This window comes from Eriocheir sinensis, chromosome 35 (genome assembly GCF_024679095.1).
Source record: "Eriocheir sinensis breed Jianghai 21 chromosome 35, ASM2467909v1, whole genome shotgun sequence".
Lineage (NCBI taxonomy): Eukaryota > Metazoa > Arthropoda > Malacostraca > Decapoda > Varunidae > Eriocheir > Eriocheir sinensis.
The window spans coordinates 13,339,292-13,361,228 of NC_066543.1; the positions used below are offsets into that span (position 1 = coordinate 13,339,292).

At 39.4% G+C, this 21,937-nt stretch overlaps 2 protein-coding genes across 4 annotated transcripts; one reads left to right on the top strand and one right to left on the bottom strand.

Annotated features, from left to right (window-relative positions):
• The first annotated feature begins 1,050 nt into the window (after nt 1-1,050).
• Nucleotides 1,051-12,303, top strand: LOC127007432 (F-box only protein 6-like). The gene is made up of 7 exons (XM_050878438.1): nt 1,051-1,079; nt 2,663-2,702; nt 3,875-4,028; nt 4,462-4,613; nt 5,781-6,006; nt 6,426-6,561; nt 9,714-12,303. The coding sequence occupies exons 3-7, from the start codon at nt 3,916-3,918 to the stop codon at nt 9,852-9,854; spliced, it is 768 nt and encodes a 255-aa protein (XP_050734395.1). The 5' UTR covers nt 1,051-1,079; nt 2,663-2,702; nt 3,875-3,915; the 3' UTR covers nt 9,855-12,303.
• LOC127007431 (vesicle-trafficking protein SEC22a-like) lies at nt 11,904-21,271 on the bottom strand. 3 transcript variants are annotated; one of them, XM_050878434.1, is made up of 7 exons: nt 20,912-21,270; nt 17,130-17,311; nt 16,730-16,893; nt 14,273-14,554; nt 13,801-13,925; nt 12,698-12,766; nt 11,904-12,527 (listed from the first exon to the last, which is right to left on the bottom strand). In XM_050878434.1, exons 2-7 carry the CDS (start codon nt 17,309-17,311, stop codon nt 12,327-12,329), a joined length of 1,023 nt encoding a protein of 340 aa, XP_050734391.1. In that variant the 5' UTR covers nt 20,912-21,270; the 3' UTR covers nt 11,904-12,326. The 3 variants fall into 3 exon arrangements, with proteins under 3 accessions (XP_050734391.1, XP_050734392.1, XP_050734393.1); XM_050878435.1 differs by having other exon boundaries at nt 14,282-14,554; nt 20,912-21,268; XM_050878436.1 differs by having other exon boundaries at nt 12,297-12,766; nt 20,912-21,271.
• Between the last annotated feature and the right edge of the window lie 666 nt (nt 21,272-21,937).

A 21,937-nucleotide genomic window follows, 5' to 3' on the forward strand; every position in this document is an offset into this window, starting at 1 on the left:
CGAAGCAGCATCAATGAATCGCTGAACTTAAGAATGATATGGGAATGGACACGATTTTACGGTCAGGGCCATATTCTTAAACACTTCGGTGCCCAAGTACACATATTTGACAAGGCTTTCACGGGAGTTGTGGGCATCTCCAGGGGTAGTTTTATGATATGGTGGTATAGTATGACCCTTCCCCTGTACCATGAACTATAAAAAACAGTCATGAGAAAGCATTCTAGCTCTTTCCTGGCCTGTAGAAATAACTGACGGAGATTGGAGGAAGGAGGGGAAAGGATAAAGGGCAATAATGGAAGAAGAGGAGGAGAAGGAAGAGGAGGAGGAGGAGGACTAGAAAAGAAAGTCATAATGCATGGAGAAAAACAAAAATAAAAACAATAGATGTGAGTCGGTAATGTCTAAGAATACCGACCTGAGTGTCAGATTGTGTATTTCCTCGGCTGACAGTCAGTGAGGTCGAGGAAATACACTTGCAGTAGAAATGGCAACGGGAATATCTTGTCAACGTGAAATGTATTAGCTAAGAGGAGGGCATGAAAACACTAATAAAAGAAAGAAAAACGATACAAGATTCTGGCAATAAACCGGAAACACACTCACTTACTCACTCGATTAACTCAGAGGATTGGAAGAAGATAAAAGAAAAAAGGTCTTGAAAGAAAAAGGAAGGAAAGCGCTTTACACTAATCGAGGGAAAGAAAGAGAGAAGTAAATAAATAAGTCCATGTGTGAAAAAGGAGCAAGCAAATCCGTCATACCTCTGGCAGGGCGGATCAGCTGATACCACTCCACCACACCCACGGCTGATGAGGATAGGGAGGCAACGAGAGTGAGCCCCACCGCCTAACTAGCCCCATAAAACACACAAGAAGACGTACCTCACCCTCCGGAACTCTGTAGAGCAGCTGCTGAAGGTTACTAGAGGCTGACAACCTTTTCAGTGGCGTATAATCTCGGGTGTTGTCTTCCTCAGCGTCTGTTGGCCATTTCCTCTTGCATCACGGTGGTGTCATGGGGGGAATAGCGTCTTCCCAGCGTAATCAAGTAAGCTTGTGGTGGCCCTGTTTACAAGTGTATGTTATTAGGGTGCGGCCATACTGCACGCGGTTTGCTGGGAGGGTAGCGGGACGCCTAGCGGGTCAGAGGCAAGAACAAGCATGTTATCTAATAGGAGTGGCCATTCAGGACGCGGGTAGTGGGTTTCCTCTAAGCTTACCCGCTACCCGCATCATGTATGGCCACTCCTATTAGATAACATATGTTTGTTCTTGCCTCTGACCCGCTTGGCGTCCCGCTACCCTCTACCCTCCCAGCAAACCGCGTGCAGTGTGGCCGTACCCAAAGTTAGACGTTATTACCAGTGGTGGATCTAGAATTTTTTTTTTTTTTTGGGGGGGGGTGGGGCACTAGGCACTCGGCTCCCAACTGAAATTTCTCGGTTGAATAGAGATTTTGGGTTCTATTCCCGGGCAGAGTGAGAGTTAAAATTGGCTTTCTCTACACCCCAGCCCTGCACCTCCGTAGCTGAGTGGTTTCCGTGACTGCCTACCACTCCTCGGGGCACTGGTTCAAGTCCAATTAGGTGCCTTCACCACATAGCCCACCCAGCTATTGCTCCTGTTCATCCTTCCTTCCGGGTTGGTCGATAAACAGGTACCTGAGGAAAATTGAGGAAGGTAAATTGTGGGAATCCGGACGGCATAGGGCCAAGTGTGTGTGTATGTGTGTCACAGAGTTTGTGTGTGTGTATTTACCTGTTTGTAGGTAAATACACACACACTCCGGTAGCTCAATCAACTAGAGCGCCATGCTGTAAGGCTTCACGGCCAAACAGGCGGAGGTTCGAGCCCCGCTCAGGGCGGATTCTTTCCATTGACTAGGAGTGGTTACTGTCCCTCCTTGAGCAAGGAGGATGGGGTGTGTGGTGCGTGAGGTCCTGGTAGTACCCAGAGATCGACGATGATGAGCATGCACTTGCTCATGTCGGGAGGGTACCTGCTGGCAAAAGCGAGTTCAACTCGTGATCAGGCCGTGGTGAATTACTCACACACACACACACACACTTGGCCCTATGCCGTCCAGATTCTCACAATTTACCTTTCCCAAGTTTCCCCAGGTACCCATTTATCGACCAACCCAAAAGGATGGATGAACAGGAGCAATAGCTGGGTGGGCTGTGCGCCGAAGGCACCTAATCAGACTTAAACCGGTGCCCCGAGGAGTGGTAGGTGTCACAGTGTATTTACCTAGTTGTGACATACGGGAAAAGTTACAATTATACCTGTTATACTGATGCCAATCTTCAGCACAATTACCTTAAGGATCATGGGCAATAGTAAGCCTGGCTTAAGGAGACTGACTCCTTTGCTTGACGATATTCCCATCCCCATAGTGTAGTAGTTAGCACAGGCCCCAGGTACCTTTTTATTGCTCAGCCCAGAAAGGAGGATGAAGAGCTGGATGCCAACTGCCCTGTCCTGGAATTGAACCTGGGAACTTGATTTGGAGCTAGGCAAGCTAACAGCTACACCATGGAAGCACTCTGTTAATAGCTTACACATTTATATTTTCTCTTAGAGTACATTATGTACAATCAGGTTTTTAGTAGCAAAGTATCATCACACAAACCTACATGTGTTGTCTCCTTTCATTTTAGGACACACAGGAAAACTCAACGATCCAAGAGGTGCCAGAAGGTATGTGCCACAAGGAGTTAAAAATTACTGAAAACTGGGTTGAAGTGCCTTACCAACCACACTAAAACTATGCCAGCTAAATTCATGGATCCCAACATGAGGAAAATGTTCTAGTAGTCATATACTCCCTTGCCTTGAGGTCAACCACTCTTGTTTTTGCTGATGATGCATTAATCCTTTCTGAGTCACTGAAGGTTCTGGTGATGGCTGGATGGGACAGAGACAGTAATGTAGGTATGTATTAAAAGTTTGGTATAGTTGTAAGAGCAAAGCAAGGAAATCGTAGAGTGGCTGAGTGGGTAAAAAGCAGAGTGCCCTGAGATTATTTGGACATGTGGTGAGGATGAGGTTGTCAAGAAACTATATAAAAACAGGATTGAGGGACAATGTCAGAGGGGGAACACCAGTGAAATGGATTAACCTGTCCGCTGCGATTGGCACGGATTTGGCTTTCGCTGGTAGCCTGGTAACATATACTCCCAGGTCTTTCTCTTTCTCTGTGGTGGATAGTGGAGTGTTTCCCATATGGTATGCTGGATATCCCCTCCCAAGGTGCATGACTACATATTTCTTCATTGATTTGTAGCAGCCACTTTTTCCATTCCTGTAGTTTGGTGATGTCTTCTTGTAGGAAATCCACAGTCAAGGGGTTAATAGAGAAAATGAGTTGGAGAGAGAGAGTCGGTAGTCAAGGGTTTGAGTTTGCCGAAAGGGAATACTAGAACAGGGAAGGTTGTAGACCCTTCTGTGGTTAGCATACTCGGCTCACAACCGAGAGAGCCGGGGTTCGATTCCTGGGTGGAGTGGAAAAATTTGGACGGCTTTTCTGATACCCTACACCCCTGTCCACTCAGTAGTGAATGGGTACCAGGTATTAATCAGGGGTTGTGTCCCATCTCCTGGGATCTGTTCCCTTCTCCAATAATTCCTTCCCCTTCTGTCTCTCTCCAGCATATGACCACAGATGTTGCGCCGACTAAACAAAACTTTCCAACTGTAGACCATTCTGTTCTGGCCACTCCCTAAAGGGAAGTTCTCATGAGGAAATAGGGCATTGGAAATATAGACATATAGATGGCAGTTTTAAGGCTTATGTCTCTCATAATATGTAGGTTGTTTAGATGTTGCAATTATTTGAAAGTAGAAAATTATTCCCATATTTTTCACCTTAGGGAATGGCTTCATATTCTTTGATCGAGAATTACCACCGGAGATGTTTGAAGAAATATTCCAGAATGTGCCAGCTGTGGACCTCATAAGATCATTGCCAAGAGTCTGTCGTTATTGGTACCAGCTCCTAACTGATAGAATGTTCTGGTTCCGAAAGTAAGTTGTAATTTAATTGTAATCTTGAAATTTACATTGTGTAACTTATATGTAAAGACTTGTCAAAACCAATCCACTACCTGTTAAAGAATGCATTAAAATTCATAAATATGCATGAATTTACATCCCTAAGTTATATCTCTATCTATCTTTCTGTCTATCTATCAATATTTATCTAACTATCTATAGTGCTAGAAAGCCAGCCTAGATGTGGTGGTGGCAGTTATCACAGGAAAATTTATTTGTACTCAAGATCAATCATTATTTTGACTATCAGGTGTTTTGGAAAATCCTTCTTCCTTTTTGTACCATGAAAATGAGGGTTGACTGTACATGTACTCAAACTCTAGAATGTAGAAAATTACATTTTTACCACCATGGTCTAGCACAGTTTATTAATATTACTGTTAACCTTACTATGTACTTGTTACAGACTTAAGAGAGAAGGTTTCAAGGTATCTGAGATCACTGAAAGGAGGCTTGCTGAGGAGATGGATGATGGCAAGGTTCTGCGTATTTTGCAGGGGATAACTGGTGGCTTTCTACCATTCAACTCTAACCTCATTCGCAATCCCAGTGGTGAAGGTGAGAGGTCCTTTGTCATTGTCCATTCCACATACTTTTTTTTGTGTGAGATCTTGCTCATCCTATCATGTATAATACACGATAGGTTGACAAATTAATGTGAGAGAGGTACCAAACAAACTCATGCAAAAATCCATTTCATTATCATTCATTGTTAATATTATTAAGGAATTAATAAAGTTTGTGCCGTAGACAAATATGTAGTATTAAATGTAAATATACTGACTTAAAAATTCTGGGAATGAGAGCAAGAGGCCATCCCAGGATGAGAAAACATGGGGAGGGTGAAGCACAGATTCTCTGAGGATTAATTAATTTTTTGCTTCTGCATACAGTATGGATGGCAGACTTGCCAGGTCATTGTTGGAGTTATTTGCAGACATGCATGAGAAAATCATCCCAACAAACACACATGAAAATTATTGATAAATCTTTAGTTTGTTTCTGTAGATTTTTTAATTTTTTTATTTATTTTTATTTTTATTTTTATTTTTTACTATTCCTATTATAAAGTCCACACCCAACAACCTCAAAATAATTCCCTCACAACTTCTTCAGAAAAAGCCCAAAAGGGCAGGATATCATTGGCCTTGACAACCCTGCTTCTGCCCCCCCAGCACACCATTGTCTACCACCCATGGCTTTCCTTCCCATTTCTATCAACAAACTGAAGTAGGCGGAAGGACAATAAAACCAGAAGTATGAGAAGTGCATAAACTACTGGAGGTTCAAGATGTAAAGAGTATCCCAGGGCCTGATGGTATATCTAACTGCATACTTAAAAATACTGAGACCAACTGGCAGATAAGATTCACAGTATAACAGTGTGCTCAATGAAAGAACAGGAAGTGCCATGGGAGTGGAAGATGGCCAGTGCAATGTTAACCTACAAAGGAGGCAATAAAGAAGAACCCTTGAACTATAGACAAGTGTCCCTGATTAGTATAGTTGCTAAATTGTATGAGAAAATACTAAGAAAGATGATAAAATATCTAGAAAAGATGGGTATTTTGACTGAAAGCAAGTTTGGATTCAGATGTGGAAAGTTGCCACTAATTTGTTGAGGCTCTACTGCAGTTAGGGTAGCTTTAAAAGGGGTAAGAAAAAGAAAGGAGCATTACTTTAAAGGTGTTTTTACTGTATGTATATGTTGTGTATGTTTTTCAGATGAATTCCAACACTGGAGAGTGAAGCATGGTGGAAATGATTTGATAGTGGAGTGTCCTCCTGTTGGCAGTGACAGCATTCCTGAGGAGGCAGGTTTACCTACACAACACTGCTTTGTGTCCTCCTACGTCTCTTGTTACCGCTCACAGACCATCATGCTCAAGGGGCTCGGTATTGAGCCTTGGATGCTGGACATCCTCAGACCAGAAATTAAAGTTTCAGAATGGTTTGTGGAAGGCAATGTTTACCTGATTTTCTTATTGGTATTTTTAGTTGCTGAGTTTTTAATTCTGAATAAAATTTTGTTTCCTGTTTGTTATTGTAAAATGATGTATAATCCCAATGAAAAAAAATCTCAAGCTATACCATTCGTTAGTTTAGCATTTTATTTAAAATTCTTACTTTGACTCAGTTTACCTAAAACTTCAATACACCTGCTTGCACTTAACCAAAAAGTTTAAAATGGATAGGCATACTTTTATATTTTGCTGGCTTTTATTTCTGTATCAAGAATTTCTGATAAGCTACAGAAAAGCAGTGTAAACAGATTACAAAAGTACAACATGAAGTTGATTGATATGCATCATCAGTCAGGTGGTGTGCTTCATATTCTGTCTTGTAAATTGACTTTGTCTTCATTGACAGGGTGTCTGCCAGATTTGATTGCCATTCTAAAAGTCAGACATCAGTGGAGCTAGTCACAGGCACGACAGGGTCAACCGTGCATAACATGGTCTGGTCATCAAAGCATGACGGTGTCATCCTTTGCAGATGGTATCAGGTGATTATATATTCATATTTTTGGCACTTTATTTATTATATGGAAGTTTTCATTCCTTCATGCAGTTTGCATGGTGTGAATGATAATATATCCTACTACTTCCTGAGATGTCTTCACCACTGAATGAGAAAGTTAATTACCTTAGAAATTAAGATAAAACTAATTCCAAGTGAGAGAGTGGAAAGAGTGCAGCAGATCTGTGCTGAGTATGGTATGTCTGAATCAATGATCTGTAAAATATTATAAAACAATGGAGAAATTAAAAGTGTAGTAGTGGTGAAGGGAATCTTTAGGTTAAGCAGTTCACCCAACTCCCTACCTTCATGTACACACTCAAATAAGTATCGTTACACATTCAGGATGATACAAACTGACACCAAGGACGAAGCCATTGATAACATGCTTTTCATGTTGGTATCACTGTGTGTGTTGGGTGTGGCTTCACTTGCCTGAATCAGGTGAGCAGGACTCTCAAATGAAGTAGTAGAATTTGAGTTGGCACAGTAACGCTTCATGAAACATACAGGTGGAGTCTTAGTTGAAGTGAATTGATCCGTGTTGTATGTAGCACTATAATATTGTCGTGTTTGGGTCATTGCTTTAACACTTCACACACAAGTGAATAGTTTAAATTTCATCCATTCAGAAGACAACATGATAAACACCTTGCGTCATTGTTAACCCCTTCAATCCGGCGGCGTCAGAAGGGCGTCCGACGTCATCACCATTAGTCCTCTTCTAAACCTCTTAATCTTCTTCCTTTTCCTCTTAATTCTCTTCTAAACCTCTTTAAGAGTAATTGGAAGAGGATTAAGAGGAATTTAGAGGAGGATTGAAAGGTTTAGAAGAGGATTAACCCTCTTCCATTTCCTCTTGACCCTTTCCATACTGTGACGCCGACATCTGCATCATGTACGGAAAGGGTTAAACATTCGCTATACGAGCATTGTACATACAGTAAACCCTCGATATAACAGACCTGCTTATAACGGATTTCGGATACAATGAACAATGTCAAATAGTCAGAAATCCACAGGGACCGACCGAGAGTGTTTTTTGAATGAACTGCGCCCGATAGCTACAATAGCTACAATATTTTCCTCTTTGGTTCCCATTCAAATGAAGTATGTATTTACAACACAAGAAAGTCTTATGCATCAATCCAGGATGTAAATGTAATTGAAAATAGCCAAGTGTTTGTAAGTGTCGGTACTGACACAGCTTAAGGGGTCGCCTGTTAGGTACTGTAGGTTAGATTATAATAAGATAGGTTTGGTTAGCTTAAATTTATTCGGCATGCAATGTGGGGCGGCAGAAATACGGTGGAAATACACCGCGCGAGACAGAGCGGCGGTGTTGCAAGAAATACCTACTCGCAGAAATAAATTGCTCTGCTGTCCACCACGCATGCACACTGGGGGACTACACAGCAGTAAAAGCATTAATTTGCTTTTTTATTTTAGTTTGTCCATTTGTGATCTTTGGGAGCGGTGAGTGAACTATAGAAATTAGAAACAGTAAGCAAGTTGAACCTCTCTCTTAGAGCTATTTTGCGGGTGTGGAGGCAGGCGGCGGCAGGTGTCAAACAGGCATTGAACAGTTAATCACTTAATGATTTGTGACAGAAACAGTTAGCAGATAAAAAAAAAAAAAAAAAGTTTCGACTGCTATTGCGAGATTGATGAAAGTATAAAATTTTACCCAGATCTGTAAAAATACATAGGGCCCCACTGCCAAGCTGGCAGCCTCAGTGCCTCGCAGTCCGTCACCAAGTGTGCTGTTCAGCTATACAGACAACGTGCAGACATACAGAAGAAAAGAAAAAAACTATACCTACATTTATTAGGTTCGTTGGTATTATTGTACGTCTTTTTACATTTCTGTCGCTTATAACAGACTTTCGGCATTAACGGACTAAGGTCTCCCCTAATTCGTCTGTTATATCAAGGGTTTACTGTATTACACATGGTTAGAAAAACAGCACAGGCATGGTTGCATTTTTGCAATGCTTTTAGCGTTGCAACTTGAAGTGATTATTTTTTTCAGGTGCCCACAGCTTGTTCATGAGATAAAAGACACATTCAGTGGAAGCATTAGTTCCAGGATGGCACATTATGAACTATATCTGACATGCATTGATGGTTGATGTTTTTGTCTTTGACATGAGGAAGTACTTCTATCCACTGCTGTTTTGTATATCATATGAACATAATTGTTTTATAATTTGTAAATGTAAAGCTTAAACAAGTGGCACTCAAATCACTCCGTTAATATTATGGTGATATCTGGTATCTCGGTGTCTCCCTTCCTCTCTATCCCTTCCTTATAGGGGTCCTGTCCTGACCCCCCAGCAGAGCTGAGGTGGTGGGGGTGATCGCACTTTACCAACCCTGCCGAGATTACCGGGTTGCTCAGTGTGAAACTTGTCAGACTCCACTGTAATGATACATTTTTGAGTGTGTGTACCTCCCCATGTTCCTCAGGTGCCTCTTGTAGCCCATCAAGACCATGTAGTATTTCAGTGTATGCTAGCACAGGCATTCAGAGGGGGTGTTCGCACTCTTGTTTGCAAGTAATAGCATAATTAATATTTTTTAAAACTGCAAGAGGAGACCTAGTGTTGCACTTATTGGGAAACTGTATGTACCTTGTGGGGCCTTGTGGTGCACCAAGGAAAATATGCAATTTGATATATTAAGTAGAGGACCTAACTTCACCTAAGACGTAATGGGTTTGCCCGCCCTGAAAAATTCTTGGGAATGCCCTACATGCTAGGGTGAAAAAATGCTGTTCTAGAAGCACCTCATAATTTCATTTCACTGTACCCAACTTCACACTGCTATAGGTAAAAGTCAACTGGTTTATACATATCCCATTTTATTTTGTTTCATGACCACTAAAAGGCTCTTTCATGATGTCCCCTAAGAGTGTGAACAATACTTTAACATTTGGATATGATTTAAGCTTTCTTGTCCCCTGGCATCTTTCCAACTTGTGTGCATTTTATAACAAACATGTGTTGAGCAAGGAACTGAAAACAGAAAATTTACTTCATTACAACTAGTTGCTGTTATTCATCAAGCAGAGATCTTAAAAAAAGTTTTTTTTATAATTCAGGTTTACTAACTTATGCACATATCATTACTTTTCAGATGAAAATGGATATTCCGTATGATACTATCCCAAGCAGTCTGACAGCAATAAAGTTCACCAATAAGAGTTCAGACTCACAGTTTTGGGCTGGCCATTATGGAGCAAAGACTGCTGGCTCTTCTGTGATACTCCAGCTATAGATCTGTTGGGATATTAACTATAGATCTGTTGTGAGATTATTGCTATAATATTTTAAGTTAAAGATTTTTGTGTAATACACACACACACACACACACACACACACACACATTCCTGTCCAGACCCCAACAGGGTCAGACATGGGGTCACGGTGCTTAACCCGAGAACGGCGACAGACCTCAATTGAGGCTTGCCCGAGGAGAGGCGACAAGCCTCAATTGAGCGTGATTTTTTAACACGTACAGAAACCGCGCCAGTAGGTCTAGATGGCTGAAAATTGGACTGGATCATGTATCATATGGTAACACTCAGTAGGACTACCCACTATTGCCCCCCCCACCCAGCCGACAGCAGACCCCCTCACCCTGCCCTCCCGGGCAGCTTCAGCAACACCATGATCTAAATTTAGATGTATTGTATATATTATTGTCTGTAATTATATTTTTTTATAAGTTACTCTGCAATAAAACAAAACAAAATATATATATATATATATATATATATATATATATATATATATATATATATATATATATATATATATATATATATATATATATAAAATAAAAATAAAAACTAACTCATGTCATTATTCCTGTATACCACAACTAGGTAAATACACACACATTCAGTCGGTTAAAGTGCTATGCTGCCAGGCTTTGCGATGTGGCAGGTTCCATCCCCGCTCAGGCCGAATTTTTTCTGCTGACTAGGAGTGGTTACTGTCCCCCCGTGAGCAAGGAGGATGGGGGCAGTACCCAGACATCAACTAATGAGCCTTGCTCTAATAGGGAGGGTACTTGCTGGTGATCGTGATTCCAACTTGTGATCAGGTCATGGTGAAGTACACACACACACACACACATACAAAAGAGATCCAAAATTTCATGGACTAAAAGGAGGGAAGGGTTGCTTGAAAAACAGCGTCCAAATTTCCTGAGTACTGGCACACCCCCACTTACAAAGATGCAACATACAGAAATCCACAAATTAAATTGGGTAAAAAAAGTTTGGTTATTAACTATAGTAACTTCCATCAGATTCTCATCAAATTACTTATATATACTATTTTTTTAACTTCCAGTAGAAGGTTGCAAGTATTCAAATCTAAATCTTACATTAAATGCCAAGTGTGTGTGTGTGTGTGTGTGAAGCCACAGTGACAAGCATAGGAAGTGCTGCCACTTGATATTGGTCATTATTAATATTTTCCATGGCATTGTTGTTACTGATGGTGTTGTCATCATTACCCCTACCATTACTGTCATTGCTGCCAAGTTTGCTGCTTCTTGACATCCATCACCACCCTAGTTTTGATGTCATGCTCGACTCATTCTTTGGAGGTTCATCAGCCTTATCCTATATCTTTTAAAGCACAGCAAGATACCTGTGGAGTATGGGCTGAGGCACAGGACTCGGTTGTAAATGCAGCTGACGAAGAGGGTGCCTTGTGATTGGCTGAGATTTTTAAAATGCACCTGTAATTAACTGGCAAGTTTGATGTTGTCATCAATACTATTCATGCAGTCAGCTGCCTTTGTGTTATAGCAACATACTAATAACATTGATAAGCCTAGTCTTTGGCACTGGGTTTTACCCTTTTTGCTTGAGCAGAAGGTTGTTAATAACAACCTCAATTTGGATATTGGCTGAAAGGCAGTGACTAAAACAGACCTTATTGGTCTTTGTTGTGATTGGTTGAGATTTTTTAAGATGTGTCTGTGATTAGCTGGCAAATTTGATATCATCATCAGTGGTGCTCATGTAATCACCTGCATTCCTGTCGTAGCAACCCACTAACAACATTAACCCGGTAGCAGCAACGGGCCAAATTTTTGGCTTTACCGCATACCAGTGACAGGCCAAATTTTTGGCTTGACATAAACCCCCCAAAATAATGGATGCATAAATTGATCACAAATGTGTGTAATTTGTGAGTGATGATTTTTTCTCATTAATTCACTTAAAGGAGCCTTTAAAAAACATGATCCCTGCAGCGACCAGGTTAAGCATCATCCTTGCCTTTAGGGAATAGGTAAATGAATAAAAAGTTATAAAAATATTCATATTCACACTTCAAATTTACAACAGGTTAAATGAACAAATTGTACAACTATTTTCCATTATTCATAAAAAATCTGACTCGTTTTTATAAATTACTCAACATACATCTATATTATAAAAATGTAAAGAATGGAATGTACTCTAACACTAACACTTTTTCCAAATATCCAATATGTTAAGAAATGTCTTAAGTTCCTTATTTTGACAGAAAATAATGGATAATCTAATAATATCATGGTGTGCGGCCAACACACTTGACTACCGACTTGTATCAAGCCTGGTGTATAATGTGATAGATAACTTGTCAGAATGATAACATGGAGATGATCTAAATAAAAATGCAATAAAATATGGGTTTGCAGAAAAAACATTCCAAGGAATACTGTACTTATTTTTTTAATACTAAACCTTTAAACATGAAATTTAGGCAACTTTCTTTCAAAAGGCCTACGAAAAGTACCAATTAAAAGGAACAGCGAGGCAAATATATAAATACAACACAACCATCCTTCCCTCACATCAAAAAGGAAGCCATTCAATATTAAGATTAAAGTTGTAGAGCCCAGCGTTGCCAGCTTCCGGAACTTGTTATATTTCCACAGCATATAAACCTGCGATGGAATGTAACTTAAAAATTATGACTTACTCTTTCAAACTAAACATAACAGACCATTATGGATAAACTTGAGTGATTATACAAAATCAAGTTACATACTTTCAGAATATTAAATGTAGACTAGTAATACATGGCTGCCTTAATGTAGTAAAGTAAAATAAATACCTGTGTTGTCTGTAGAAACATTTCTGTCAAGAAGAAGATACCATGCCATGGTGATGGGCCATCCACCTCCTGTTTGAATGTATAGTTTTATTAGTTAATATATATTGCAGAAGACAAAGTAAGGAAAGAAGATGGGCGACATGATTGCAGTGTTCATAGCCAAGAAGGGAGTATACAGAATTAATATAAAAGATGTGTTTTTGTTTTGACAGAGATTAATACAAAAACTAAAATGCACTTAAAGAAAATTTGACCAAGTGAGATTCTGAGATGGGACTCCACAAACATACTAGTAGCTCACTTCCTGTATATCATAACTAACTAAATACAAACACATAAGAGACAAAAAAAAGCATGAAACATTTTTGCAGAGTAGGTCCTTGAAGACAAGGGCATGCATGGAATGAGGTTAAATGCCAGGTTATTTCAAACAACTAAACATCAACAAAAAGTTATTTAAAAATGTGATGACATATTCTCAGTTGGTAACTAATTGTAAGTGGTGTGCTGGGAGGAGTGGAATGCAGGAGAAAATTAAGACTCGTGGTATAGAATACTATCAAATAAAGGAACGAGCAATGTAACAATTTAGTGGGTCAAAGAAAGAACTAGACACTCAAGCAACACAAAACTTAGTGCTAACCAAAGAATCAAATACCACTGAATCCTTGGGTTCCATAGGAAAGATATTATGTAGTGATTGAGTTTCAAACTATATATGGGATTGCAATACCAAGAGATGAGATATATAGACATGTAAGATACAACTATTGTCAAACAAACATTACAGGACTGAGGAATTTTATTGAGAAGCATATTGGTGAGATTTCAGAGAATCAAAATAAATATAGAAGTGGTAATGTTATTAAACTTTTATGACTTGGGTGTTGAAAATATGTGCCAGCGTAGAACCCTGGAAGAAGGGTTTGATTTCCCAAAAGTGAGATGGCAAAAACAGAGAGGGATGCAACAAAGATAGATTGAAGAAAGAAGTAACAAGGAATCTTAGGATGAGTACAAAAGACCTATAAATGAATATGTTGGTATCTGCAGAAATAATGCATGTCACATGGATGCAGAAAGAGAAAAAAAATCATTCTTACCTCCAAACTTGACATGCTGATGGCCACAGCTCCCCTGTACATGTCTAACAGGATGCAAGGCAGCACCAGCACCAGGCCAAGCCACCCACACCATGGAACTGGCTTCAACCGCAAAGTGATCCCCACTGCACCAAAAACACAATTTTCAATATTATTTTCTTAATCAAATAAAACAATTTAATACAGACTACCAATGATTGGGTAGTGAAATCAGTCAGGATATATTATCAGAAAAGTTGTTACCATCTACAAAAAGTAATTTATTACAATGATTCTCTCTCTCTCTCTCTCTCTCTCTCTCTCTCTCTCTCTCTCTCTCTCTCTCTCTCTCTCTCTCTCTCTCTCTCTCTCTCTCTCTCTCTCTCTCTCTCTCTCTCTCTCTCTCTCTCTCTCTCTCTCTCTCTCTCTCTCTCTCTCTCGTAATGGAAACTTTGTACTCATAAATGCAACAAATCCTCTACATGAACAGTACCCATCAAACCTGTGGAGGTATCCTTAGTGGCAGCACCATTATATAATAGAGCACCATTTGGAGTGGAAGGAGTGCTGGAGCTTCGGGCAAGGACAACACCACTGCCAGATAATGGTGTTGCCGGTGGTGTTGGTGGCAGTAGTGGTGGTGGCTCCAGGTGGTGCAACTTGATGTAGGATGGAGGGTGAAGGTTCAAGTCATTTGTCATCTCACCCAAGTTGAGTCTGGATGCAAGTGCTCGGCTGCTGTTATATTTCTGTCTTGTTTTTTGTAGGAAGGTGTCTGCCAGTAAATACATAAGTAGAGCTCAGGAAACAACACAGCACAGTACAGTGAACCTTCCTACAAGTTTATACACTATTGCTACAATTTTACAGTACAAATAATAGGCGCACCTTACATCATTATAGCCGATCCAGGATTCAGTACGTTCCTAATTTATAGGCGGTAATGTTATAATTGTATTTCGTAAAGAATCTTTATAACCAAAAAGTAAAAAAAATTATGAGTATTCTTTTTCTTGAGCAGAACATCGAATAAACAACAGAACAGTAATATAAAAATACATTCATATTTCATACGACAACTGTGGGCCGGGGCAGCAGAGCACGCCATTTTGCGAGTATCAAATACCTTGAATAAGTATATTTTTACTGCGCAAACCAGGTGATGTCACTTATTGTGACTTTGTGAGCGTTCATATTTATCTATTTGTGTATATTTCATGGAGGCAAAAGTTATATTACTACTTTCAATTTCACTAGTGAAACGAATTTGTGACTGTTTATCACTATAGAATTTAACTCAATTAAGGGGTCCGTTTCAAGGGTTTACCTCCAAAAAATCATTTTCTACGAAAAAATTCCGTAGAATTATAGAAAGCACGGCCTTTCTAACGGTATACGTACTATCATATATGTATGAAGATAAATTGGGTCGTAAAAAAATGTTTTATTACCCGTATTCACCGCGCCAGCACGTCTCATACTGAGCTCTCATGCGCGTATGTGTGGTACTCTTAGAAAAATCACCAAAATTGGCTTTGTCCACGATTTAAAAAAAAATTTCTACACCACTTGCTCATTCCTAGCTGGCAACTCTAGATCGTGAGTCAGAGCCGTGGGGTGCTCTCTGCTTCCTCACACGTCTAGGCTATCAACCCGCCCTTGTCACGCGTGGGTATACAGCATTTCCCTGCAGAAATCTCGCAGTTTTCGTGCTTGAAAACATGCCACGACCTTCTAAGAAGGCCCAGAGGTGGAGAGAATGCGCTATAGCTACCAGGAGGAGGCAACTAGAGACACGAGGAACCTCTACATCCACTACAACATCCGAGCCTGGTGTTGAGGGGGAGCTGGCACCTCCTGATACCCCCATCAAAAATGGATAATATCATTGTAAAAGAGGGGGACCAGATGCCTGGGAGTAATACTTTATACAGAAAACTCTGAGACCTATACAGCCTCCAGCACCATTCATACAAAGTGATATAGATCACGATTTAGCAAAGTGTTTTTTTCTCGATTCTGAAGTTGCTCGCATATTATGCAGAACTACTTCAAAAGCTCTAAACGTATCAAAAAAGTTTTTTCACCAAAAGAAAGCGTAAAAAGATTTAAATTTTGAAGCCGAATTTTTGCTCAATATATCTTCAAACATTAGTTATGAATTTCTTTGTTGGATTTTTTTTGGCCAGTCACGTCTCAGCTTTTACAAGGATTTGTTTGTGTTTAGTCAGGCTCCAGATTCTCCTGTGGTGAGTACACGATTGTGATGTGTGCTGTATTTTATCATTTTTTACCAATTTCGAGGCAAGATAGCAGATATATATGTATTTCCATGAGTGAATAAGTATTTCAGGCACATGATATGACACATGACAATACATGAGAATTGTTTTTTGTCTTCTTATTGACCTAGATAAGGGCGGAGTGTGCCACGAGAATGATGGCAGATGACGAGTGTGAGGCGATACTGGAAGTTTCATGCATATATAAGTTCCATTTATTCATTTATGATTATACCATAGCAATGAGCAACTTCTAAGCTTTCAAATGATATATAATTGTCCCAATGTTTGTTGAAATAATTTGACTGAGCACTAAGGTAAGCAAGGGAACACCTGTTAACATTAGCTACCCGTTTTTTATGTACATAACTCAACACTGCCCACTCATTTTATCACAGAGTATAAGGGTTAATTACCAACTTCAAAAATCAAATTAGTCATGATGTCTAGGATTCCTATAAAACAGGGAACAAATAGGAAAATATGAGGAGTTATGAATGAAAATCTTCCCAACCTGAAATTATAAATTCATACCCCTCAAAGAAAACAAGAGACAATAATAAACTTTGTACTGAAATCCTCAACATAGTAAACTATACATTCATTACATATTAAAATATAAAAGTAAACATACTAAAAATACAAAAAACTGAATACAGATTATTTACCAAATTCAATGAAGGCATATGGTCTTCTGACTGACTTCACAACAGATGGGGTGTATAAAACATTAAATTCCTTCTTCAGCTCATCAAGAAAGCTGAATGCCAGAATGTGAGGATATGTGGGTTCACACACCACCATGTAGGCTGTACACTCATCCACCACACAGCTGTTAAGTAAGAAAAATATATAACAGTTCACATGTCAATAATATTCTTACAAAGATTTACCCATATTCAACATTGAAGCAAGATGTTTCAAGCTGTGAGAACTAAAAGGTACTATATTACACAATCACAGAAAGGGACTTCTGTTAATAAAAAGGTCTATAATCAATATCTTGCCAACACAACTAAGTAAAATCCTAAAATTTCGTAACAAGAAAATACACTTTCTCATACTAACTGCAGTGTCACTTCCTCAGCCTGGAGACATATCCGCATGCCAAACTTCCCAAAATTTTTACTTAACAGCTTCACACAACGTTTCCCTTCCCTCACACGCTGGTCAGCATCATTTGCATAATCCGTTGTAGCAGACAGTGGGGTGCCATCTGTCAGACGACTCAAGCAAGCATACACAATCATCTGACAAATAAAACGTTTACTGTAACATCCTCTAGTCATGATTCATAAGTAAGTAACGACAGTCTCAAAGGATTATCCAGAAATAAACAAGATTAAAATAATAAAACTAAGGTAAATATCGGTAACTTCACCTGTCTCACAATGGTGTATGAAAATGTTTATTTCTGGTAAGTTTTGATGTGTTTTAATCAGTCTATTAACTATTCCCTGCAGTTAGGTTAGGTTAAGTTTAGGGTATCTTAAAACACATGAGAGCCAGCACCTTATGGTATAAATCAACAAAGAATGACTTCACTTTGCTGTATAGAAAGTCTCAGTAGTAAGGAAGCATATATGAATTTTCTAAGTCAAGACCTATAGTAACTGTTTGGGGTTTTGATTATTATTATTATTATTATGACAAGCTACCAAAGCCTCCCTTCAGGGTGCAGATGCAACAAGTTGAGCCACACAAAATACCAAAAGGTACTGGAGAAAAGCAAAGGCAATGAATAGTTAAGAAACTGGCCAGTCAAAGCCAAAAGAAGGAAAAATAAAATTACTGTTTCAAAAAGACATTCACACGAGACTTAAATGTAGAAATGTCTGCAGAAAGGACAATCTCATAAACTTGTCAACGACGGAAGAAAACATCATGAAAATTGTGTCATACAAAAATTCATAGGATTAAACGCAAGATCGTTTTGACTAAGAGCAAACCTCGTGACCCGTGCAGGAGTAAAAGAATCGGGCAAAGCATTGTGTAAGGGATGCCAATTATTCTTAAAAACTTTAAATAAAATGCTAAGGGCACCAACTTGACGCCAATGATCAAGATCAAGAACAAGTGCCGGAGAAATAAATTTAATTGAATTGATAGCTGTCAAGTAACTTTAAATGGTAATTGGCAGCAGACATTCAAACAGGAGCACAATACTCATAGTGAGGCAAAATGAATGCATAAAAAGATTTGAGTTCAGTCACAAGCAAATATTTTGAAGCACTTACGAAGTAAACCTGTCTTCTGTGCAATAGTGGAAGACATAGAATGGATGTGCTTCTCATATATCAGTTTAGAATCAAGAGTGACTCCCAACAAATGAATACTAGAAACATCCTTAATCTGTTCACCAAAAATATGCAAACAAGGATGAGGTGGATTCAAGGTACAGGATGTACTAATGGTAATGGAATGCACTTTATTTGCATTAAGCTTCATGCCCCAAAGTTGACACCAAGTGGTGATCATTGCCAAGTCCCTATTCAGAGATGCAGCAACTTCACCTCTGCTGCTAGGAGAGTGAATAGATGAGTAAAGAGTTGTATCGTCAGCATATGAAATAAGCTGATTTTTGAGGTTAATGCCCAAGTCAGAAATAAAATTGTTAAAAAATATAGGTCCAACACCAGAAACGACAGGCAGGGAAGCAGAGCAGGCACCATCAACAACCACACACTGTAATTGATTAGTTAAAAATTCTTTAAAACTACTGAGAAGACCACAAATACCAAGGTGTTGTAGTTTATAAATTAGAGCCCTATGATTCACAACATCAAAAGCAGAACTAAAATCAATAGCAACACCTCAAGACTCATGCCCATGATCCAAAGAAGACTGCAGGTCATGAGAAAGAGTCAAGAGAGCGTCACATGTTCCCAAACCCTTACAGAATCCGAACTGAGAATCAGATAACTGAATTTATCACAGAATATGGAGAGCTGTTTAGCCAAAAGCCTCTCAAAGATCTTAGAGAGGATAGGAGTAATAGAAATTGGGCAGTGCTCAGTAGGAAAAGTTGAAACTAAGGCTCACTTCGGGATGGGAGTGATGTTGGCCTTGTGCCAACAAGAAGGAAAACTACCAGACTTCAGCAGTAACCTAAATACTACAGCAAGTTTTGGTGCTAAGAACGTAGCAATCTTCTTAAAGAATAGAGGAAAAAAACATCTGGGTCTGTCCCACCATATATATCAAGATCTAGAAGGTACTTTTTCAATTCACTGGATCTAAATGCAACTGAGCTAAATTTTGGAAAGGGGAAACAAGTCAAAGGTAGGGATAATTCATCATCACACTGTTTGTTTATAAAAATATTAGAAAGTAAATAAGCCTTTCTTAAAGGATCAAAGGACATTGAACGATCAGACTCACGTAATGGAGGCATGCTAGAATCGACACCAAACAAGGAGGATTTAAGAGAAGCCCACCATTTGTGTGGTTGAGTAGTTCCTGCAAGAACCTCCTGTTTATGAGAATTATAAGCAGCTTCCGCTGCATTATAGATTCTCTGAGCATCAGCTTTAAGAGCAACATAATTATCCCATAGCAACTGGCATCGATTTTGTCTCCATAGGTGATAAGCAGCCTGCTTATTATCATAGGACCACTTACAGTCATCATTAAACCAGGCTTTATCTCTCATACAAGATAGGTTAGGTTAAGTTTAGTTTACCTTCAAATTCAAACACTTGATAGCCAGCACCTTAAAAGTATATATCAACAAAGAATGACTTCATTTTGTTTTATGGAAAGTCTCATTAGTAAGGAAGCATATATAAATTTTCTGAGTCAAGACCTATAGTAACTGTTTGGAGTTTTGTTAGGTTAGGTTAGGTCAAGTTTTAAGGTATCTTCAAACACATGATAGTCAGCAGCTTATGGTATAAATCAACAAAGAATGACCTAACTTTGTTGTAAAGAATATCTCATTAATAAGGAAGCATATATGAATTTTCTGAGTCAAGACCTATAGTAAATGTTTGGGGTTTTGTTAGGTTAGGTTAGGTTAAGTTTAGGATATCTTCAAACACATGATGGTCAGCACCTTATGGTACCCGCGGTCTAAGGTCCTCCTTGGTAGCACTTCTCGGTAAAGATTCGTATTAGGTCCGTGCCAGTATCTCATAATCTACTTTATGAAACATCAGTATCTCTTCATATATCTTTTCTACAAACCTTCAACAGCCATGGAAACGCTTTGAAAATCCAATTCAAGGACTTTTTTTTACTCTTGAAAATAGGGGATAATGTTTACGAAAGCGTGTCGCCTCCTCTGCTGGCCACGGCGACACTGCAGCCGCCACAGCCGCAAAATAGCTCGCAGAGGGCTTAGGGTCGGGGAGCATATTTAAACTACTCCAACCGAACTTTACGACCTACTAACGGGGCTGTGCCCCTCGACCCCCCTCATGTATATGTGACTTATTTCAGCGAGAGGTATTTCTGCAACACCCGCTGCAGTGTCGCATGACCAGCAGAGGAGGCGACGCGCTTTCGTAAACATTATCCCCTATTTTCAAGAGTAAAAAAAGAGTCCTTGAATTGGATTTTCAAAGCGTTTCCATGACTGTTGAAGGTCTGTAGAAAAGATATATGAAGAGATACTGATGTTTCATAAGGTAGGTAATGAGATACTGGCACGGACCTAAAACGAATCTTAACCCACTTCTCTCCACTTAAATACTTCACTACGCACACTTATAGTTACTACACTGTGCACACTTATATACACTTCACCCTGAACTGATCGAGCTGTTTTTCTGTTCACTTTGCTTCCACTGACTTGATTTCCTATTTTCTTTTCTCTACTTTATCTTACTCCTATCCACACAATATATTACCTTTGGGGCAGCAGGCAGCAGGCACACACAGACAGCAGGCGGCTCTCGTCCCTCCCTGCTGGCGGCCTCGAGCTCTGTGCAGTCGTCTCGAAGGACAGTCTTTTCTATACCCTTCGCTGCATTATTAACACATTTCCTTCTCCGTCGCTCTTCTTCGTGTATTCAATCAGGAATTTTTCTTCTTCTGACTCCTTATCCCTAATCCTCATCACTGGGACTTCCTCTTCTTCCTCTTCCTCCTGATGTGTTTGTTTACGTCAACGTCACCAGAGTCTCCAACGGTGCCAGATTGTCGTACTCAGCCTCTTATATTTCCCGACTTCCTGCCTCAAAACTGTTTTCTCCAATAACGAAACGCATTTATAGTTCTCGTTTAAAGAGTTAGATGATGTTTCTTGGCAATAGTTACGCGTCAGAAACCGGTAAATACTAAGCTCGGAGTACGACAATCTGGCACCGGTGCAACAGACAGAAGACTCGAGCTGGTGTCTTTTTCCTCTTCTTCTTCTTCCTCTTCTTTTGAGCTTTGTATCGCTTCTTTTTTTTAAGGTCCTCCGTGGTTCTTCTTCACACTTAGATATTTAATTACGCACTCTTAGTTACTTACCTGCGTACACTTATATACTTCACCGTGCCCTGAGCTGTGTAGGCCTACTATTTGTTTTTTCTATATTCTTTTCAATTTTTATTAAATCTAGAGACGTGAAAGGCTTTATTTTTATATCCATCATTAATGATCCCGGAACCCTCATAGTAGTTGGCCACTCCCATGTATTTTTATAGTAGTTCCTACCCAAACCCAAACAAATCAAACTATACTAACTCTGCCTGAAAACACAACCTTTCTCCATTAAATACTGTAACCTACCCTACCAAAAAAGATTTAATTCCACCAAATAAAGCAATGCCAGACTTGACCCAAAACAAAACAAAAGGTTACAAGAATTAACAAAACACTACAACTTTCCATTAAAAAGTGCGTCTTATAAGCTGTCAAATACAGTAAATCTGCTTTCATTCTACTAT